General features: G+C 33.8%; 1 protein-coding gene across 1 annotated transcript in view; it reads left to right on the top strand.

The window, feature by feature from the left end:
* Positions 1–23,878, top strand: part of LOC108913432 (A disintegrin and metalloproteinase with thrombospondin motifs 7) — a gene marked incomplete at its 3' end in the record, with an annotated part of 76,647 nt that overhangs the window by 7,894 nt on the left and 44,875 nt on the right. The window contains exon 6 of the mRNA XM_018718984.2: positions 16,190–16,336. Coding sequence (XP_018574500.2) covers positions 16,190–16,336 — 147 coding nt within the window. The remainder of the gene's footprint in view (positions 1–16,189; positions 16,337–23,878) is intronic.

The raw sequence follows: 23,878 nt of genomic DNA, 5'->3' as shown, positions 1-23,878 counted from the left end.
GTTCGCAGTATAAGCATTGCACACTTTGACGCAAATCGGATGGTTAGTCACAGGAAAACGGAAAGATGAAATAGGAAATTGCAAGGCGGGGATCTTTGTGGCATGTGACGTTGTCGAAAATATGTTCCCACTTTCATAGGTATTTTAGTGTCATATCTTATGAAAGTTCAATTTTTCTCAGCAGCTTTCATTAAAAAAGTTTTCCTCTTCTCTCTTTCTTCGGTATGAGATCATATGTATTGAATTATATTAGATCGTATTGGATCTAATCGTATTGGAAATTAAACACTAGTAGATCAAGTCTATACTGGCATTATCAACGTTGCCTTGGAAAATAAGACACTTTCAACGTGTATATTCATTACTAACATATTTTAGTTATCTTTCCTACTTTATGTATTTAAAATCAAAAAGTTGATAATCAAACCAGTGTTTTTTCTATACATATCATTTATATCTTTCAATCGGAAAGAGATACCGAAAATTTTGTTTTAAATAAAATTTGTTGAGAAAAATCAGAACTTTCATATGGGGTAAAATAAAATTGGGTAAAATAATTTCTAAGGTGGTATACTCACGAAGATAAAATTTTAAGTCAAATATATTCACCACCATACTACCTTTTGGGTTATAGTAAACAGGGTGTTTTGGAAAAAGGTACTATAAGTTCAGGGGTTGATAGAACATTAATAACTATAAAGATGTGTTATGGGACTGCGAACTTCTTGTTTTTGAGATATAGGACCTAAAAAATGATTTTTTCAAAGAGCCGCATAATTTCTGAAAAAAGCCATGTAATAAAATGCTATTCAGTACAAATAAAAGTGTGCTAAATACGTTAATACGCTAATACATGTTATTAGTTTTTGAACATCTGCTAGAGGTCGTTACCTTAAACCTTTTTGACATTTCTATGCGGTAACTATTATCCTAATAGATGTTCATCACTCACTAAATCCTTTATTGCAATGTCCCAGCATGTTTTAGATATTGGCAGTGTTGTTCCTAACCCTAAAGGGTGCAGAAGTCGATAGTGGTAGATTTTCCCCACAGAGAAAATTCTATAGATGATTTTTTTACGCGACAAAAAAACTTCTGTCTACAAATGTTCAGTATACTCTCGATGATCAATAACTGATGAAAATTTACTCAATTTTTAAAGGTATATTGAAATCGAACTTGAAAATAATATACAGCGTGTCCCGCTGTAATGTCCGGGAGAGGAAAAAGTTTTTTATTTGTGGGTTTACGACGAAAAGTCACTCTTTATAAAAACTCCTGCTTGTTCCAAAACGGTCAAAACTGTTAAAATATTTGTCTTTTTTATACAGGGTGTTGAGTATTTAGAAAAATATTGTTAATCGCCAAGAGTAAAGTGCCGTTATTTTTGACAATATCGAAAAATATTATCAGGGATGTGATTTAAGATCCACAGGGGATTAAAATTAAAAAACAATTTTTTTTAATAATGCCGGCAGCTAATATGTATGTACTACTTTATTTGATATTTGCAAAATTTATGCAATTATCAATTTATTTAATTTTATTTTTATTAAGTCAATTTATTGCTAATAATATGAAAATTTACATAAACAAGGAATAATGTAATTTAAATTTACAAAAATAAATTGTCTCAAATTTATTGCCTCTCATTTCTGCACAAATTTCAGCTCTTCTAATAAATTCTCTATAGACATTTCGTATTTCATATAGAGGAATATTAGCAATTGTTTCTCTTATTCTGTTTTTTTTTTAAGTTATTACCTAGCGGTTTAGCATAAACTTTTTGTTTTAGATTGTCCCACAAATAAAAGTCCAATATTGTCAGATCAGGACTTCTAGGAGTCCATGGAACAGGACCTAATCGTCCTTTAAAATGTTGGTACAACCATTCTCTAACCATAATTGTAGAATGAGGTGGATGACCATCTTGTTGAAAATAAGCTCTCTCTCGGTGTGCTAATGGCATATCGTTTAGGTAGTTTAAGAATAACGTACTTAGTAACTGCAAATAAGAATGCGGGTTCAAGTTTCCTTCTATAAAATAGGGTCCAACTATTCCAAAATAAGAAACGGCACACCAAACGTTAACTTTTAACAATTAATCCGAAAATTAGGATTTTCCGAAGCTCAGCATCTACATCTCTTTTGAGAGCTAACTATTCCATACGTGGAAAAAGTCACCTCATCCGAAAAAATAGTATAGTGGGAAAAATTTCTGTTTTCGAGATGGTGCTCACCCACCCATAAAAAATTCCAACCTTTTAGAATCATCCCCTTCTTCTAGCGTATGAACAAACTTTGGTTTATAAGGATGTGTTTTATTTTTTTTTAACAATCTTTGTAAACGAGACTTACTAACGTTTCCAATTTCTGAAGCTCTTTTTCTTAAACATGTCTTTGGGGCATTTCTTATTGATTGCATCACTAATTCTACAACATTTTCTTCTTCGTTAACCGATGTTACCCTTTTCTTTTTTAATACAGAACCAGGGTTTTTAAATTTTTGTACAATCCGTTTTATAATCTTATCTGTCACTATTATGTCAGACCATTTCTCATTAAATTCTTTGAACTGCCGCGAATGATATTTTTTCACCCAAACCATAGCACTGAGCTATCAATACTTTTTGTTCGAGAGTGAGCATTGTAATCTCAAATAAAATATTACCTCATTAATCACGAAGTGACTTTGACAGAAGATAGTAAACATTATTTATTTGATTGTTGTAGCCACAGCATCCGTCATTTTAAACTCTTCTATTAGTGGAACCTCAAATTTTTAATCCCCTAAATGACATCTTGTATAAAAAATTACAAATATTTTAACAGTTTTGACCGTTTTGGAACAAGCAGGAGTTTTTACAAAGAGTGACTTTTCGTCTTAAACCCACAAATAAAAACCTTTTCCCTCTTCCGGACATTAAAGCGGGACACGCTGTATAATATACAGTATGTCAAATTTTTTAACAACGTATAGTTCTAATATTTTTTTTCAAATACTGTAATTATTTGTGTTGTTACATAGATGGACAGACCTCTGTGTAACTAACTAACAATAGTAATTAATAAATCATACACCCCTTCATGTAAAATTTTGACTCCTGGACTAGTCATTATAGTTAGAATGAGGGGCAGAGACTATTGCCTCATAATAGCAAACAAAACTATAATTCTTTTACAAAAGCAAAAGGAAGTTATAGACAAGGTTATGAAATAAAATAAATTATGTTTTTTATCGCATTATCCAATTATTACAGTCATTATCGGATTAAAATCCATAAATACGTACTCCAAGCAGAATAAATTAATATATTTTTTCAAATACAATCAAGTAGCATTTGTCTTTCGAATTCCCTTGAACCGCAAGCGTTAAAAACGTCCCTCTCCCAGCACCGCCCCTCCCCCTAGAAACGAAACTAAATAATTGCGCCTCCGGCTAATAATATGCACAAGTGACAGCCTTAATAACGTACTGCTTATGCAAATTTGAGTGCAGATACTACGTCTTCTGTGCACACAGGTAGTAAAATTGCATCAGTAACTTGGTTATTATTGGTCGCCGAGGCGTTTGCGTTCATATCAGCGTGTAATCTCGCAGACATTATTAGCACACGCCTACTAGATTAACAGGGATCTAGATGCCGAGGAGGAAGTGGAATAGAATTAAATGCGATTGAAGTAAATTAATACTCTGGTTTCACGTAATTATAGAGTGTTTCTATTGCGAAATTTTCCTTTTGAGAGAGCGAGATCTAAATAAATATGTAGTTGTTTTCTTTTTACTAAAAGGCTGGACAGTGAAATTAGAAGACAGGAAAAAAAATATCAGCTTCGGATTTCCAAACAGAACTGTCGACAAAATTTAAAAATAAAAAATAACCTGCCAAACTAAAATAGATGGTAGAGAATTTGATTTTAAAATAATTTTTCTTTTGCCTTTTATGAGCAAGGTATTTCTCCGTGTTACGTATTCTTAATAAAACCGCTTTATACAGGCTATTAAAAATGTGTAAACAATTTTTATTGCAAATTTTTCTTTGTACTTTTGAGAAACTGCCCTTTAAAGGCCTTGTGACGCCTGGTATTTTGAGTTTCAATTTAATTGTCAAACGCAAACGACTGACAATTGTTTTCACTTCCTTAGTACTGGCATCAAATCGACATTTAGCAAATGAACAATTGGAAAAAAATTAAAACATGGATAAATTTTATTGTAAACTATACCTAGGAATATTATTTTTCAAGAGCAAGGTGTAAGGAGTGACACCTCGTTGAATAGCTCTTTTAAATACCAATTCTGTGGTGTTCCATGTTTCTCGACATCTCAAATGGTTTTAAAAAGTACGTCGTAAAACTCAAAATTCTAGCATCAGAAAGTTTTGAAGTGAAATTTCTCAACTATTTGAGATATCAAGGAAAATCAAATATCAGAGAATTCGTGTCTACAGAGGGCTATCTATATACCTTGGTATTCAAAAAAATAGAGTGATGGAACGCGACTAGCACTTCCTGTGCGTACGTCACGCAACGCAACGCTCCAGCGTTGCACTATGAAAATAACATCACGATGTTGTACTATCTAGCACTTTCCGTGCACCTAACCCCCTACACTATAGGTCCCATAGCGAACGCGCGTGATAGAAAATACGTTTTATTTATTTCCAATTTTGTGATTTGTTTAATATTTTGTATTATATCTACGAACCATATTTAAGCTTTTTTATATCCGCCTGTGTGTAGTTTTTTCCATCACTCATATTCATTGCTTCTACTTTCTTAATCATAAATAGACTTAGCGCGCGCGGAGTTTAACAGGACCGCAGCCCGATTATAAATGAAATTATTAATATGTTTACAGAAAATATGTCGCAACGTAGTATTATTACCAAAGATCAAGGCTAGGTAGAGGATAAAATACCTATATTTTAAATGACACCACTTACCCGATAAACCTTAGTGTTGAGACAAGGCTTCCGTGGTATATTGGAAGGAGTTAAAACATATTACTACGTGCTTTTCTAAGTTTTCTTTAGTGAAACGGCGACGTTTATGAGAAATTGTTGAGGCATGAATTATATAGGTATTAATATATTTGCTAACTCCTGATATGTGCCAGATAAAATTTTACATATGTTTTACAAAATGGTGTATCCTGGATTTTTTTCCCAACACTCTTTGCATATTTTCCTTTAGCGTACTACTGACTAAGCGTATATTATTCGCATCGTATGCCGGGTGGGCCGTTAATCTGAGAAAGCAAAATAACTCTCTTGTTACTCATAATACAGAAAAAAAGTTTATATAAAAGTTGTACAGAATCAAGAAACCTAAACTACAAAATTAATTTTAAACATACAGGGCGATGAGTAAAAACGGCACACGCCAAAGATTACATTTTTTAAATAGAACACCCTGCATATTTTTAAACATATGTTTTTTCGAGAAAATTCTATATATGGCAATATAAACAGTTTATCATTTTAGTGCGGGGTTGCCAAGTTATGTAAAAAATTCTTCGAATTTTGGAAAAAACATAACCTCGAAGAAGTTGTATTAACTTTCAGCTACTGACACTTGGAGAAAAAATGTTTGACAGAGTTACAGAAAAATGTTAGGCAAAGACTCCTATATTAGCTAATATCGATACTTTATACAGGGTATTTTTTATAATACGATCATGTCGCGTAGTTTTGGCTCGTTGGCACGGGATACACGTAACACGTAACGTTCCGTTAAAAGTCTTTGTGTTGCCCGAATGCCAGGGTGTGATAAACCGTGTAACGAATTGAAAATTTCGCGTCGTAACGGCTCGGGTACGTAAACCCTTGCTGATTTTGCACTGAAGTCATAAAACAAGTTACACTTTAAATCCGGCACACATATTTTTCTCAATTTCAAAGCACTAGTCTTTTCATCGCAAAGTTTTTTTAATTCTAAGTCATCTTCCTGCGCCTTGGCTAATGTCTGGTAATCCACTGCTCATGAAATGTGACTAATGTCCTTTGAAAATTGGCCGATGAAGTCAAGGTATCGGAACTACCGGGGTGAACACTTATTTGATTTTTGTTGAAACGCTTAAATCGGCGGTTTATGGTCTGTGAAAATCACGAACTCGCGTCCTTCTACTGCGTAACGAAATCGTTTCACTGCCGCGTATATCGCGTAAAGTTCGCGATCGTACGCACTGTATTTACGTTGTACGGCTGACAAGGATTTCGTATAAAAAGCTAAAGGTTGCCATTCTCCGTTAACCAGCTGCTGTAGGGTGCTGCCTATGGCGTAGTCGGAGGGGTCCACCGTCACCGCCAGCGGGGCTGCTGGAAAAGGATGTATCAACATTGTTGCTTTCGCTAATCCGCTTTTTATGTTGTTGAATGCTTCCTGCGCGAGTTCGGTCCACTTAACCGGTGTGTTTCCTTTTAGCCTGAGTCCCTGTAGCATCTCGTTGTGGGGTTGCTGTAGATCCGAGGCTTTCGGTATGAAACGACGGTAGAAGTTTACCATGCCCAAAAACCTTCGTAGTTGGCGTACTGACACGGGCTTGGAAAATTCTACGATTGCCTGAACTCGTTCTGGCGATGGCCTCGTACCACTGTGATTGACACTATACCCCACGAATTTCACTTCGCTGACACCGAATACGCACTTCGAAACGTTAATTACTAACCCGTACTCGCTGAAACGTTCGAATATTGTTTTTAAATGTTGCTTTGTCGCGCGATGCCACTAAAACGTCATCGATGTATGCGTAGTAAAAGTCCAGTCCGCATAGGACGTGGTAGATAAATCACTGAAACGTCTGTGCCGCATTACGTAAACCGAACAGCATACGCGGGAATTCGAACAATTCAAACGGTGTAGTAACAGCGGTTTTCTCTACGTCTTCTGGTGCTACGGGGATCTGGTGGTACGCTCCAGTCAAATCTATCTTGGAGAATATTGCCTTACCGTATAGAGACTGTACGAAATTTTCGATGAGCGGTAGAGGATATCGGTCTGGAATTGTCCTGGCGTTCAAAGCCAAGATGTAAAGCAGATGCCCATGGACTTTTTGATGCGCGGATAATTCCTTGCTGTAACATCAGCAAATCATAACATCAGAAACATTATAACATCAGAAAACGGGTGGTCCGGGTGTTGTGGTGATATGGTGCATGACGTCCTGTTTAACCGTTTGGCCCGCTGTTCCGGCGGGTCGCGTAATATCGGGGTATTCGCTTAGTAAACAAGGAAAACTCTACTATTACCGTTTTTATGGACTGCACTTCGCTTAGTACGTTTTCTCCTTTCGACTCTAGCAAAGTCGTTTTGTCTATGAGACGTCGCGCGCGGACGTCGACCAGTAGACCGTAGAATGCTAAAAAATCCACTCCGATGATGGAGCTGTCTACGACCGCATTCACAAAACTCCACTTAAAACTACGTCGAATTCGTAGATCGGGGTCTAATGTCACCATTCCATATGTGGGAATCGGCGTTCCATTCACGGCGTATAACGTATAGTCGCTCCTTCGGTTGCGACCGCTAGTTCGTGTGCGCGGATACACACAGAGGTCAGCACCAGTGTCTACCAAAAAGGGAACTTTTGATCTCGCGTCGGTGACGAAGATTCGGCGCGCTGTGTGGCCGTCGTTGATAGACGCTATCAACGATGGGCCTACTCGTTTCTCTGAGAGTATTTGCATGGCGCACGGCATTTTGTAGCGTTAGCTCCGAAACGATGATGGTACCAGCACGTATCGCGATCACCACTAGCACTGTCCGATTTCCTGTACTCGGTCCGCCACTTCAGCCATGTCGGCCAAGGGTTGTTGCAGCGATGCTGCGAGCACTCACTGTGTAGGCGTCGGCAACCGGTTCATCCACAGGGTTTTTATAAATTCTTCGTTCACATTTTTACCTGCCACTTTTCGTAAATGTCGTAGAAATTGGGAAGATGTGCGGTCCCCTAACTCTTCACTTTCTAACAATTTTCGTACTCGTTGGCTGCTAGAGTCCGACAAACGCTTGATGAGTTCGCTTTTCAAAGTCTCGTACTGGTTTTGCGCAGGTGGGTTGCAATATCTTCTACTTCTTCGATGTAACGACTATCTAAATTTCCAACGACGTATCCGAATTTTGTAGAATCCTGCCTTACGCCGGCGATACTAAACTTATCACTCCAAAACGGCGGTACGCGGACACTCACGCAGTGTAGCTCGGCACTGTCCGTTCCTTCCGCGAGGTTTCTGACTGTGTTGTCGCTATCGTTACTGTTGGTGTTGGGCATTTCGTGAAAAAGCTTTTAGGTTCACTTGAACTACACTATCTTCTCTATATGGCAGATCACGTCGGGGTCACCAATTTATGGGTGCTTCGAGTTCATCCAAAGAAAAACGCAACGTGTAACAATATAACTTTATTGAACGCTTCTTTACAGAACAGCACGCCCGATCGGGAACAAGACTTAACCCACACTAATAATGTCGTTTCTTTGACTGATCTAAGATAAATTTGCACTCTCGTTCGTGTACCTACTTCTAACCCTGGTAAAACCCCACATCTAGATACTGTCTAATAAACAAGTTAGGTACCTAAAGCTTTATGATTTATGATGCACTTATTCCTAATCTTATTTACTCTAAATACAGCTTAATATAATGTGATATTAATTATAAAAACAAATTTATTTGCTAACTAAATATAAAAATGTAATTGTAACATGTCGCCACATACTTCACTTTTTCCCCCAACTAAAATTTATTAATTCAAATTATGTTACTATTTATGAATAGTTATTTAAATACATAAAATTTATAGCAGAGTTAAAAAAGAAAAGTATCGACGCGACACCAACTACTACAAGGTTCTGTAAATAACTGAAGAGTTCAAAACGCGAGTCAGCTGTGAAGGCCACCGACCCCCGCGCCGGCTCTGTTAGACTCTGCGCGTGCACTAAGCCTAATTATTAGTTTTCATTTCATATATAGTAATATTTAAATGTAATTAAGTATTTTCTTATGAGGAAATTATTTTTCTAGTACAATATATTTCTATCTTAAATTTAAAGACTTCATCATACTATTTTTTTTTCTCCAACTAACAGTAATGATATATTTACAATTTTGATATATTTGATACAAAAGGGTTCCTGTTCCATGCCGCCAATGTCTTTTTACGTTGAGTGTCTAATACGGTTGATTCCAAGAAAGTGACGCAGGGGTTTTCTTGGAATTCTATCTCAAGAAATATCGTACGGACTATATCGCCCTATTCGAATAATATCGAGCTCTGCTTTATTAGGAAAAAAATGAATCATGCATTCCATGGGCACTTTATTTATCGCAAACCATCAAGCAACATCTTTCGACGTAGTGTGTTAAAAATTTCACCGAACATTAAAATCAAGAATTTATCTCTCCCACACCGAGGACTCGGCTCGAAATGGATTTAAATTCACCCACACCACTTCTTGTTTAATAATAAATATCAAACATAAATATTTAGTTGGAAGAAGTTTGATGGGAACGCCAACTTGAAGGAATCAATCACCGCGGGTACCGCGCCTACACCGAACTTTGGGCAAAGTCTGGAGTTGCTCCGGTGTATTATTCTTCGCGCAAATGATATTATGCGTGGCTTTTTTTCATCAGTCGGTTTTTTGTACCTCCTTCGGTGGAATTATCGGTATCCCCTAATGAATCAAGTTTCGAATCGCTGGGTCAATTTCCTTTCTTTTAATAGCTACTTTGTATAAAAATAGCAGTACAGTATTTACTTAACGCTTTCTATAAAGGTGGTGAAAATTTTTCGTTCAGCTACATATGTACAGAGTGGTTTTTATGTAAAATTGTGTGTATTGTATATGAAAATAAAGTAGTCATTCCGAATTTAAGTATTTTTGGGACAACTAGTATAATATGGTTTAGAGTTTTATTTCAAAATATTTCTTACATTTATATACCCAGTAAAGTGTGTCGTCAATTTATCTTATTCTTGAATCATTTTAATAAAAATAAAAATTTCAAACATGATTATTTGTTTAAAAATTGGTTGACTAATTCCATCGACTTTAATCGTAATTAATAAAATGTTTTAAATCACCCTTTGATCTTTTATTTATCTATTTATCAGTTCCAAATGAACAATATTGTGTTGTTATTTTATACAGAGCATAAGTAAAGCGCTTGCCATATTAATACCAAATTCTATATCGCATATTGCCAAAAAAGTTGTATCCAGAAATATTTTGTTTCCGAGATACAGGATGTTGTAGTTCGAAAAATAAAATCGATTTTTTTTTTAATTATAACGGCTGAAGCAATTTCATTAGAATATGGTACACAGCATTAATTTTTGTTTATCCAGAATCACACGCTCACTTTTACATACAAAAACGTAATTTCAGGGGTGGACGTAGTATTTCATTTCCAATTTTTTTCTAAGCTAATTTGTGTTTTACTCACTATTATGAAAGAGCACTAAAGGCTTTGCAATAATTTATTCTTGCAACATGTTGCTAAAATGCACCGTTTACGAGACAGGTTAATGATAAATTGTTAGATCAGTCTAGGTAATTATTGCTAGAAGTGCCAAAACATCAAATTATTTAAGAAATAAATTCAAGTATTTATATCATCTGTTAATAAAATAAATTATTATTTATTTGACTTCCATCAACTTGCAGCTTAAAATGAACCATATATTTTCATTAATTTTTAACACTTCGTATATCGAAATTGGAGAATTTCCGAACACATATTCGTACGAACTTGTTTTGTCAGTTCATAACTTAAAATCTAGTAATAAATTGTAATTTTATGGCTGCTGACAATAAAATATATGGTTTTTCGAATTGTTATGTAGTAGCCTGTAAATTGGAATCTTTCACCTGCCCTTATTGTTCTCGGGCAAAGCTCTGTGGGGGTCGACCCGCTATGAAAATCCTTAGGTCCGCTCTGATGTTTAATTCAGTTTATGTTGTTAGTTCTAAGGCCGCTACAGATGGCACCGCTTCTCAAATAATGATGGTCCTCTGTAAACGTTTCGCAGTTCTTGATTTCTTGACTATCGACATCTTATCGTCCACAGAAATATAGCTTGCTACAGACAGCGATAGGAATAAGTCACCAGTTTTAAATTTCCGAAATGCCGATAGAGTACGCCACCAGCAGAATTTTAGGAAGAAAATGCAGCGGCCGACATTCCTAGATAATGCCTACGTGTATCCTAGCAACGCATAAACGACAGTTTGACAATGTTGTCACGCGTACGCAAGGATTTATTTTTTACACTTTTTTATCAATACATATTTTTTTCGTTACTGTATTTACTTACTTAAATGTATGGTGTAGGTATTGATAACAATATTTTAAAGAATTATTGAGTACCTATGTAGTCAACTTAAGATGATTAATATTCTGCAGCGGTGTCACAGTTAGGTTATTTAATCACAATTTCGTTAATTCTATTTTCATTTTTTGCTATTGAAATGCTGCAAAAAATATATTTCCAAATAAACACATTCGTAATGATATTTTAAACAGCTAGTAATATAATTTATTTTAATATTGATGACAATTGTTTTTTAGCGTGAAAGAATTTATGACATATGCGAGTTCTAACTTCTAACAATTATTGCGTAGTACTATCGATCATTTTATTTTATTTCATTTTATTTTGTTTAACACTAACTACTATTTTAAGTACTAACAAGCTATTTTATCTACCTTTATTAATTCACGATTAGTGACCTATGTACTATAACTGTATCAATGGTCAATAAATGAGTATGAGTATGATGATGCCATAATTTTTACATATTATTTAATCTACAGGTTGGGTTATTAGTACGTTGCGGGAATGTAGGTACAGGGTTTTTGTTTATATTTTGACACCCACTTACTGCTTTAACTATTAATGGTAGAAGAAAATTTAAATACAAATGTAGGATTTTTCCTTTATTATCTTTTGACATTTTCAAAATTTGCTGACATAAAATATACTTACGTTTAAAATAAAAAATTTGTTAAAAAAATTAAAATACATTCTTATAGAAATAACAAATAACTATTTTTATAAATAGCCTTTATACATATATTTTCTGGATATGTTTTGAAACATAATGATAACATAAGGAGAATACCTAAAATCGAAATAACTATCAATTTTTACAAATTTTCCACATGTCCGTAATTGTGAATTACACTATTGAAAATATGCATTAGTTTACTATTTATTGCGTTAAAAATATATTCGGGATTATCAAACACTTCGTCCTGTATTTTATCTCTCAATACTTGTAAATTTTGTGGTCTTTAGTAACATACTTTGTTGAAGTGTCCCCTCAAAAATATATCTAAGGTACTGAGATCGGGGCTGTTATCTGATTATCTAAGATTTCTTATACTTATTACTTTTTACAGTATTTGTTGATGGGATCCTTCCTCTAAAATAAATTTGTCGATATCCTGCCAAACTCTTGCAGCATTATTGTTATTTGTATAATACGAGTACAGTTTAATAATAGCCTCTTTAGTTAAATTGAAAAAAAAATTATTGGAAAAATCTCCCCTACTCCTGGTTTTGGTTGCCCGTTCTGCGGTGAAACAAAAAAGTTAATCAAAAATTGCAACAGCAGTGACGAACGCATTATCTTATCTCTGTAAGGGATCTGTCATTGAAGATTTGTTGCTTTTTCTTGATAAATTTCGGATCAAGTACTCCTTGAGATTCCAACAATTTCATTAAATAAAAAATGAAGGTACTTCTGTAAACCCAGTTATTACTTGGCAACTCTGGCGTACTTCGTAACCGCTCGAACCTATTACCGAGTAAAGGAGCTACCACGTCAAATTTTATTGCTGGATGCCACCTTAGAAGAGTCTGCATCCTTTTTGGGTTGCCAATTTGCAACATTTAACACGCGGTCTGGAGCGAAGCTATATTGTCTGTTGTAATGACTCTGCAAAATCCTCGCCGTTCTGAGGCTACTCATTTACATAAAATACAAACACGACACCATCAAATCTAATTTTAGCGCAGTCGCAGTCATGTGTGCTTCTACTAATCAGTTGCTGGACGACGGCAATGCAATACACTTTGTGCACAGAATTATGTCGAAGTTCCTTCAGTAACAAAACTTTTGTACATTAACTAAAAGAATTTGATTTTATGTCCATGTTTTCATTCATTACATTTTGTTTGAGTAATACTTAAATATTTAAATAACGGAAAAGTATTTTGTATCATATTTTTTTTTAAACAGCGAAAATCCTTTTCAGAAAACTTTTCTGTAATTATTTAACTTTTAGATTCAATATAAATCGTATAAAAACGTATTTATTGATTATTTGTTTTATATGTCGAAATTGCTAGGACGTAAGCGCCAATAAAATACACTAATGATCCTGCTTTACCATATAAATATTTTCCTTCAAGTATAAATATTGCACGTCTATGTAAATGTTACTGGACGCTGCAAATTGCTCTGTTATGTGAGAAATACCTAATTAAATTAAATTATATCCTCTTCTCACCTTCCACAGCCGATAAAATTAAAATATAGTTAATAAATTTATTGAAAACAGTCTCGCTTACCAATATACTCACAAATATGTGCTTACGCTATATATGAAAGCGAATTTATTGCCATCGTTTGAAGTTAACCATATCTGTTAAATAGCTCGTTTTTAAAGTTATGAGGAAATTATTTATAATGGCCTGTTATTTCACTATAAAGTGTTTGCTGTCCAACAACGTGAGTGTGTAGATAATTCTATAAAATAAATTGCTACAGGCCTTGTTCTTACTCATAAACAAGGATACTTACAATTTTTTTCGAAAAACTGAATTTCTTTGTATCAAATTAATTATACTTACAATATTCGTACTAAACTACAATAGAATTAGCACATATTTTAAAATTAATGTTTTTCTGTCTTTCATCATATGAAGTATTTAAAAATTAAACAAGTTAAATATCGGATATCTATAAAAAATAACAGGATAATGTCGACATCATTCAAACCTAAAAAATGAATCCAATGTTGGCTTCGTTCATTGTATTAAAGTTAAAGTGATTCATTTGAACGAAACAAGTATATTTAGTAAATACAGTATTATACTGAATGATTCAGAAAAATAGCTGGTCTAAATGAATATGAAATACCAGAGAAAAATATAATAACATGTCACTATTACCAGTTTTTGAAAAACCAATTGTAGGCCACTGAAAAATTTGTCAACTGAATTTGGTTAAGAACTCGTATCTACCGAGCAGTAGCACGGAAGCAAAAGGGAACGCGGACTTGGTTCACCTTCTAAGAATCAGATAAAGTACAATTTCATGTCATGGATAAAGCATGCCAGGTGAATGTGTATGAGAAAGAGATTAGTTGTTATAAGAAGGAAGGAGTATAAAATGGCCATAGGGCTCAACTAGCCTGAAAAACCAACCATCGCTCAACATGAGTTTGATAAAGATATAATGTGAATTATTGGAACTCGAACATCCAAATAACATGTACTGTGAAAAAGGCATTCGGATCACTAGACCCTGTCTCTTTTAAATATGCGTGATAGACCACTGTGCCTGAAAGTATAACTGAAAGTATAACAACGGCAGCGACTATACCGCAGACGAACATCAGACCACACCCACCACCCTATTGCGCAACTATGCCCGATACACAAGTGAGACATCCGTACTCCCACCACTGTATTGCTATACGTCCTATACACAAGCGAGACATCTGTACTCCCACCACCGTATTGTTCAGAACTAGATGTGTGCACAACAACACCGACGCTATAAAACCGCGGACGAGGTCTCAAACGGCCTCTGTTGAGGCAAAACTCTTGCAGAGGTTGCCGACATTGCAAAACGGCGAATTGTTTGGAAATATTTAATGAGAGCAGTTACAAATTCCACTACGGAAGTTTCAAAGGACTAAAACTATGCGGGTCACAAAATGAAATGTATAGGGATTTTTTAAGGCGATTACAATTTTATACACAATGTAATTATTAAAATTCAATAAAATTCCTTTGTATTTACAATTGCATTTGCAATAAAGAGATCCTATAAAACTTTTTTGTGGAACGATCAGTTTTAAAATTAATTTCAAATTAATGCACTGTCTAGTAATTATAATAATTCGAAAATCACTTATTTTACGAAAAAATTGGAAATGATCTTTTTTTAAATACAATTGCGAATCAAAAAGTCACCATACCAAGTTTCATTAATCTTCGTCAAAAGATATTTACATATTGGTGATGTTTTCGAAAAACTTAAACACTACAACTTTTAAATAGAGCAGTTTTGGAGTAAGGTCCTATATTATTAAGAAATATCAAATTTTGGCCTCTGGATTATCTGATAACATTTAAACACTCTGATGCAAGAAAGAGATAAGTCTACATTTAAAAAAATATAATATTGTCCTAAGTATATATTTCCAAATCTATTCCTATCGACTGGTCCAACTATGGAATCTGTAGATTTAACTGAGATAAAATTAGTTATCCTCTATTATAGACTGGTGCAAAGGATAAATTAGATGTCACTTATGCCATTCTTGCACCACATATGTGCTATTATGAGTTATTTTGAACTTGGCATTTGACCCGATTGTTTTTTTTTTGTATTTGAAAGTAATAACTATGTATTTATCTAATAATTTTTTATACGAAAAAATGTCTTTACTATTACTGATTCACTCCATCCTCCTAAAATAAATAAAAAAAAATAAATGGCGACGCATGCACATATGATTTTGGAGGACAAATTATTTGTTGGACATCATTATTATTTATACGAATATTTTCTAACTCGGATGCAAATGTTACGCTTATTTTGCCATGATATGACAACAAAAAGTGCTTACTAAAAAAACTGTTTCTGCAACTCCTGCAAAATTTTCACCTTCTTTTGCCAGGATCTATATTTACCTTCTTTCATTTAAATATACCTTGTATAATTCCTATTCCATTTATGTTACGATGACAGGTAGTAGGAAAGGGAAACATCTATTTATTACCCCTGAATTAAATTTGATGTATCTTTATGGTTGTTCTCGGTAGCAATTTTATCTGGCGCTAGAAATACCACGTCGGCTATACATAACATCCTATCGGATTTATATGCTCGCATGACGATATGAACCCGTGCAAGGACCTATTACAGCCTGACATTTGCTTTCAGCTTTGGAATGCTACACGACACTGAAAAAACCGGGTGCAAACGTAGGCGAGGCAACGTCTTGCACATTATGACGCCCAGCTTCGAGGCGGACACCGTCACCGTCAGCTGGTCAGAGTGCAGCCGGAGGGAGATCACCAGGTTCCTGGAGTAAGTAGAGCAAATATATTTATTAAAAAAATGTGTGTATATATCTTTAGAACACTAATTTCATACGATTTTTCTTCGGGTGCTTTATACACAAAAAGCCGTAATTTATTTATTTATTTTATTTTATTTGTCGATATCCCATCACACAGTGCTGAATTTTTTTAATGTTTTATTGCAAAGATCAAGACTGTGTAAATTACACAATTCTTATTACGACACGTCAATAAAAATAACATTTTGCATAATAACATTAATGATTAAAGTATACTCTAATTCGAGTTTAAGTTTATTTTGCGAATTTACAGGGTGTTTCTAAAATAGGGTTCTGCTGCGTTTATAACTCATTAAAATAAGCCAAAAAGTTCCTATTAACATGTGCCCTAAAACGCACCCTTAGCAAGTTATATGCCCTTAAAAGGGCTCAAACAAAACTGGTATTTTTTCTGTTATTGACAAAACGGTCGCAAATAAATAGAAACAAATTTATGTCTTACATAACTTTTTACGTTAAATAACATAGGCTACTCCGTTTTTTGACATGCAAATCATATGCGTCCCATTTAGGTTGGTGAAGGGGTTTTTCGGCCCGTAATTTTTTTTATTTCATTTTTTTTACAATTTTCTCTTCAGATTTATAAAATCTTAACAATTTTATCTAAAAAATATTATCTTTGTCCAAATCGATATTTCCAATGGTTTTCGAGTAAATTGAGTTTGAAAATTACTCTGCTCTTTAAGTTATTAGGCCAAAAATTACAAAAATCTGTTTACCATGTCTAATAAAAGACTGACGTTGCCACAACGCTTAACAATTTAAGTTATTGATAAACTGCCAATTGAGCTTTGCAGTGTTTAATTTATTTACTAAATGATCGGATCCTTCATAACTGCAATTTATTTGAAAAAAAAAAACAGTTTTGTTTGAGCCCTTTTAAGGGCATATAACTTCCTAAGGGTGCGTTTTAGGGCACATGTCAATAGGAACTTTTTGGCTTATTTTAATGAGATATAAAAGCAGCAAAAGTTTGGAACCCTATCTTAGAAACACCCTGTATATTTTTATTTAAAATTTCTGTTGTGTGTACATTCCAAACTTAAAAAGGAGGCTCAATGTACCACATGGTATTCTAACTCCATTTCCGTTGCATACAGCTTGAAGGCTGCCATCATTTCTTACAACTACTTTCAAGATTTCGCAAAAATGCACCTCGCCTAAGTAAGACCACCTAGTAGATGCCTCGAGTGAGACATTAAAAAGAACTAAGCATAATTTATAAGAAGATGTACCCCCGAGGTAGCGTGCATCCTGGAGTAAACATTGTTATTAGTGAAGCTTAATGTGGTAATATGCGACAGGGACTCAACGGTATTAAACCCACATTATTGAACCCCTAGGGCCCGCCTGCATAGTAAATTAAGACTGCAAATTATTGATAAGTACGTAAAAATCTAAACAGAGTATTTGCGATTATTTGCCATAAATTTGCATACGTCAATTTCGATTATCTTCGTTTAACTCCCATCACGACAGTAAAGTGCACTTTAGTAGACCATGGATCGAATACTTTACATGACGAAATTCAGTAGGGTATAATCAAATCGATACAGGATGTAATTTATAGTTGTCCTGCTTTTGAAGACCTAGACATTGAACAGCATTGACCATTCACAGATGTTTATATCTCATCTATACTCACGCCATGCCTGTAGCTAAGACTCCAAAAATGAGAACTAATAAGTTCAAAACCGGTATATGTCTGGTGGATTAGACTGAAAAATCACAATACTGTTTACTAGATATTGCTGGTATATTGCAATGCTTGTCGGGGCATGTAGCCCGCAGAGTAGTTGTTTCCTATGGTATCACAATATTATCCGTTTATGATGAAAGTCGAAATCAAAATAAATGTGCGTCATTCTTATAGAAAATTTGTTGTTGAGAATCGATGACTTGAATGTGACATTTATGCAATATGTAAATTGTGTTGCCGGTGTTACATAGAAGTTTTAAACTTTAACTTTTTGTATGAAGTAGCAAAAAATGTAATAAATGTAAATCTAAATAAATGAAGCATCTTTTTAGACGACACTTTAAAGAAACTATGAAATACCTTCAAAGGTTTATCTTCATAATAAACATTTTTTTCTTATTACATTTCTTATTCATTTGTTTTTCAAAAACTTTTAATCATTCAACTAACAAAATTCCAGGGCAGGTTTAACTTTAAACCCGTTTTTTTACAAAATCGCTGCTTTTAGCGACAAATACTAAGAGTACCTTTTGTACGTAAAATTGAATGGAGAATAGGTATGTTTAGTCAAAAATGACATACAGTGAACAGAAAACTAAGTAAATATTTGAGTTTCTCATCATCGGTATTCCCAGTTCCCATCATTAATACCAAACAAAAATATTTTTTTGGACGCCCTATATCTTAAGACCCAAGCCATTGCAGACCCATGTTCATATGAACTTTTTATCTTAAATTAGTCAAAAATTTACCCTTTTAATGTTTGTACAAGTACTTAATGAACACCCTATACATAACCATAATCAGAAAAACCTGAGGATTCCAAAACGGACAAATATGCAGGGAATTCCATTAAAAAGAACATGAGTTTGGTTTATACCCTAAATATACAACAGTCAATTGTTTTTCTATGTTTCTTTGGTATCACAACAAAATTCTCTAATAGTGTGTTCTTAATTATTTTTGCCTAGGCAAAAGAGCAAGAAAAATAATGGGATATTGAGTTTTCACCACAGTCAAATTTGTAAAACTTATCTCATATTTCTTTAAAAATTTTTACGTTTACATGTTCTATTAGCCATATTTCGTTTATACATCTTTTCTAAATAGTGTAGACCATTTAATTTGTACTAAATGATCTAATACCCTAGTTTTTGCCGTATTAATCAACGTAACACTTGAGTCGTTTCAAATATTTACTACTTACTTGTTATATTTTCTAGAGTAATATTTCGAAGTTGTTTATTGCCATGAAAATTATCTCTCAACTAAAATATCTGCTTTTGAATATACGCTAAAAACTCGGAACCTTAAAAACAGTAACTTCCTCTAAAAAGAGAAAGGGCGATTTGGGATAACGTATCTACAAATCTCAGACGCAAACTTATTTATGTCGATCTGTACTTCACAGCATCCCTATTGCGATTGGTAGTAATATCTTTTCAGATGACACGAAAAACAATGATCAGTTCAGCAACCACCAGCTTGCAGGATTTTGCAATTTGAAGAATAATTCAAACTAGAGTATTTTTAAAGCCATTTGTTAAATTTACTTAAAATTTTCAAAATTAGCATAGTTTGAATAGGCGAAAATAAAAATGAGGCTAAAATTCGTTAATCGAATTCGTTAAGCGAATATTTTTTATCCACAAATATCTCTACATTCCTATTGAGATTTTTTTTTTAGTTATTACATATCAATTTTGCACGAAAAATTATAAATCGCTAGTGCAAAAGTATAAACTTTTAGATAAATTAGGTGTTTTAAATATTTTACTCCACTATATTTACCCAAAATATGACTTTATCAATCATAAACTGAACGTTGATGGCGAATAATAGATTTTTTGTCAACAGTAAAATCACAAGAGCTTTTCTTTATATCGGATAATTCTCTTTGTAAAGAAATGATTTTGCTAATCAGTAGTTTTACGAGAAAAACTGAGATAAAAAAGTCGGGAGACCGAAAGTCGAGCGATTTTATCAAATGCCACTTTTTCAAGCAAAATTACTGATTGGCAAGATTTTGAGTTAAAAAGAAATTTATCCATGAAATTAAAAGCTCGCGTGGTTTTTGACAAGATAATTTAACGATCAAATATGTGAATGAACAACAAATATAAATATCTTTATTTATTCTATGTGAACGAATAACAATATTATCTTTATTATTTGAAGGAACAGTTATTAAATACACAGTTATTATAAATTGTTTGGTTTGGTGTACTGATTTCAATATTTTCTTGTCTAGTTTCCGTACATGTTGAATATTTCTTTTGACTTATTCCGTTCGTAAGTTACTAATAGTGTTTCGTGATGTTCACCGTCAATTTGAAGGTAGGGTTTAATGAATGATGACAATGAGTGCCCGGTTATCTTTATCAATTGTTGGTCACTTATCCCTGCTTTGACTAAGTGAGAAACTGTACTGGCACGGTTTGAATGGTTAGTAATTTTATTATTTGGGATGTCCAGTCCAATAATGGAACATTTTTATACCAACCTTTAGAATTTGTGTTTGTCCAAAAGGGATTTATTTGAAGTTAATCGGATGTTGTTTTCGTTTCTATTTTGTAATTTTAACATTTTAACTAGACAAACATTTTTATCGTTCTTATTTTTTGTTATCCATATGCTGTCTGTCTATTTCTTCGATCCGCCTTGTGCTGTCTGAAAATATTGAATGGTATTCGATTGTTCCTGTTGGGGTTCAATCTTGATTTTTTTCACTTTTAAAATGTCAAATTTTACAGTTTGTAGTCTCTCCTTCTCTCCAAGCCAATTCATAAAAAGCCATATGAAAAAATCTTTTTTGTAATCCCTCTGGTGCAATTATATTCAACAATTTTTCCATTATTATTAGATATATTTTCTTTGTCTATTGCTGCAGAACATAGGTACCTTTCTTTTTTCTGGAATAGCTTGTAATTCCTTCCTCTTACTGTTTCTTGCATCATGAGCTTCTTTAAAAGTTATGTCGATAAAGTATCAAATTTAATGCTATATTCAATGAAATATTGTTCTTGAATTATCTTTGCAGTTGAATTCCAGATTTTTTTAGCTGCATATTTTTTGTAATATTCCCCAGTTTTCTTGTTCATATTTCCCAATCCTTTAACATATCCGCTATATTTTCTAATGGAGTTACTTCTTACAGTTCGTAATTTCGAAATTGACAAAATTCCATAAATTGTCTCCATATCGACGATTTAGTGTTATTTGTGGATTGTGGAATTGATTTTTCTATATTTTTTCTAATTTGTTCAGTCGAAATTTTTTCAAAACGACTCATATATTTTATACTCACACTTTCAACAATACTTAATAATTGTAATGACAGGAAACATTTTAAACTGACGATGACGTGCGCCTACTATATTGGAATAGGAGTTTTTAACGGTGATAAAAAGCTATATCGCTGCCAAAGTGGCAAAAACGCCTCTGTTATATTATATAGGTACAAATTTTTATATGGGAGTTAATTTACCAGTGTAAAAAAATGTGGATCACCTAAATAACACGATTTTAAGTGTTAAGATGAAATCATAACAAGTGTTACTTTGATATCAATTGTTTGCATTTCTATATGTATGTATATACAGGGTGGACCAGCTTTTTCGTGACAAACTTTAAGGGTATGTTCTACGTTCAAAAATAACCGTAGTTTGCTATACAAACAATAGTCCAAAATTGCTTCGTTACGAAAATACAGGGTGTTGAAGTTTATTCTGAAAAATAGAAAAATACATTTTTTTTTAAACCGCTTAAGATAATTAAATGAAATTTGACAGGTGTCAATAGCAATGGAAGACTTAAATTTTGCAATGCAAAAGTTTCTTTTACTGTCACCAGTGGCCCGAGTAGCGGATCGTTAGTGACTATTTTCCAATAAAAAAATGGTACGTCCCTGGTTTTTCTAAAAATTAATGTAATTTTTGAATTCCTCGTTCAATTTGGTAGAAAAAAACTCTCTTGACTTTTTTTTGTACAATGCATCGTTTAATGAATAATAAATTACTTTAAAACTTTTCAAAGTGTTTTCCTTCAAATGGATTATTATTTGTTAGCTGCATACCAGATACACTTGCTGCAACCACCAGATAAACAAATGTACAACGACTAGTTGGCGTCGGTTTTCATGTCAACGTTTGACAAATCTTAAATAGTAGTAGTGCAGTAGTGTCAAAATGCCGTTTAGATTTTCAAACCAAGAAATAGCGGATATCCATTTTGTGTATGGATTTGCTAATGGAAACTCAAGGGCGGCTGCCAGAGAATACAGAAAGAGATATCCGCAGAGACCACATCCTAGTCGTAATGTGTTCACAAGAATGCACCAGCAATTAATGTAGAATGGTTTAGGAAATTTACATGGAGATCGAAATAATGCCAATCCAAACCAACAGCAAAGAAGAATTTCTCGACTGATATTAAATGAGTTTCACAGAGATCCAACAACAAGTTCCCGTATAGTTTCCCGTATTATCCGCACATCTAAATCCAATGTACTTCGTACTCTCAGAAGGGATCACAGGCGTCCATTTCACCTACAACCTGTTCAAGGCTTACATCCAGGAGATGAAGAGAAAAGACTGACTTTTTGTCGGTGGGTCCTTCGCTCAGTTCAAGAAAACAGGGATTTTTTGAACAACATACTGTGGACTGACGAATCCTGCTTTACCCGTCGCGGTATAGTTAATTTCCATAATCAACATGTGTGGTCACATGAAAATCCTCACGCCATTAGACCACGAAATTTTCAAGTTGAATTCAGCGTAAATGTTTGGATAGGGATTTACAACAACAATCTGTTTGGACCCTATTTTTTACCTCGACGCTTAAACGCAGAAAACTTCTTACAGTTTTTAGAAACGGAACATCACAATATGTGGGATGAAATACCGATAATTTTAAGACAGACTTCATTTTTTCAGCTCGACGGTTGTCCCGCTCATTTTGGCAGAAATGTTAGAAATTGGCTAAATAATAACTTTCCGGACAGATGGATTGGCAGAGGGGGTCCAGTTCCATGGCCACCACGGTCTCCGGATATTACCGTGTTAGACTTCTTTGTGTGGGGTTTTTTAAAAGAGAAAGTTTATGCAACCCCCGTGAACACACAAGATGAACTTATTACTCGTATAAGAAATGGTTGTAATGCAATAATACCGCATCTAATTAATTTAAATAGATGTATTGTACGTAGGTGCGAGTTGTGCATTGAAAATAATGGTTCCCATTTTGAACAATTTTTATGACTGTTTTTGTTGATAATTTTAATTAGTTTAGTTTTTGGTATTCATTGTGAAAATAAAGTTGTTAATACACGGTGAAAATCTAAACGGCATTTTGATACTACTGCACAGAAGACAAGTCTATTTAAGATTTGTCAAACGTTGACATGAAAACCGACGCCAACTAGTCGTTGTAAATTTGTTTATCTGGTGGTTGCAGCAAGTGTATCTGGTATGCAGCTAACAAATAATAATCCATTTGAAGGAAAATACACTGAAAAGTTTTAAAGTAATTTATTATTTATTAAACGGTGCATCGTACAAAAAAAAGTCAAGAGAGTTTTTTTCTACCAAATTGAACGAGGAATTCAAAAATAACATTAATTTTTAGAAAAACCAGGGACGTACCATTTTTTTATTGGAAAATAGTCACTAACGATCCGCTACTCGCGCCACTGGTGACAGTAAAAGAAACTTTTGCATTGCAAAATTTAAGTTTTCCATTGCTATTGACACCTGTCAAATTTCATTTAATTATCTTAAGCGGTTTAAAAAAA

Source organism: Anoplophora glabripennis, unplaced genomic scaffold, assembly GCF_000390285.2.
Source record: "Anoplophora glabripennis isolate ALB-LARVAE unplaced genomic scaffold, Agla_2.0 scaffold939, whole genome shotgun sequence".
Taxonomy (NCBI): Eukaryota; Metazoa; Arthropoda; class Insecta; order Coleoptera; family Cerambycidae; genus Anoplophora; species Anoplophora glabripennis.
This window is presented reverse-complemented; position numbering and strand designations above follow the sequence as displayed.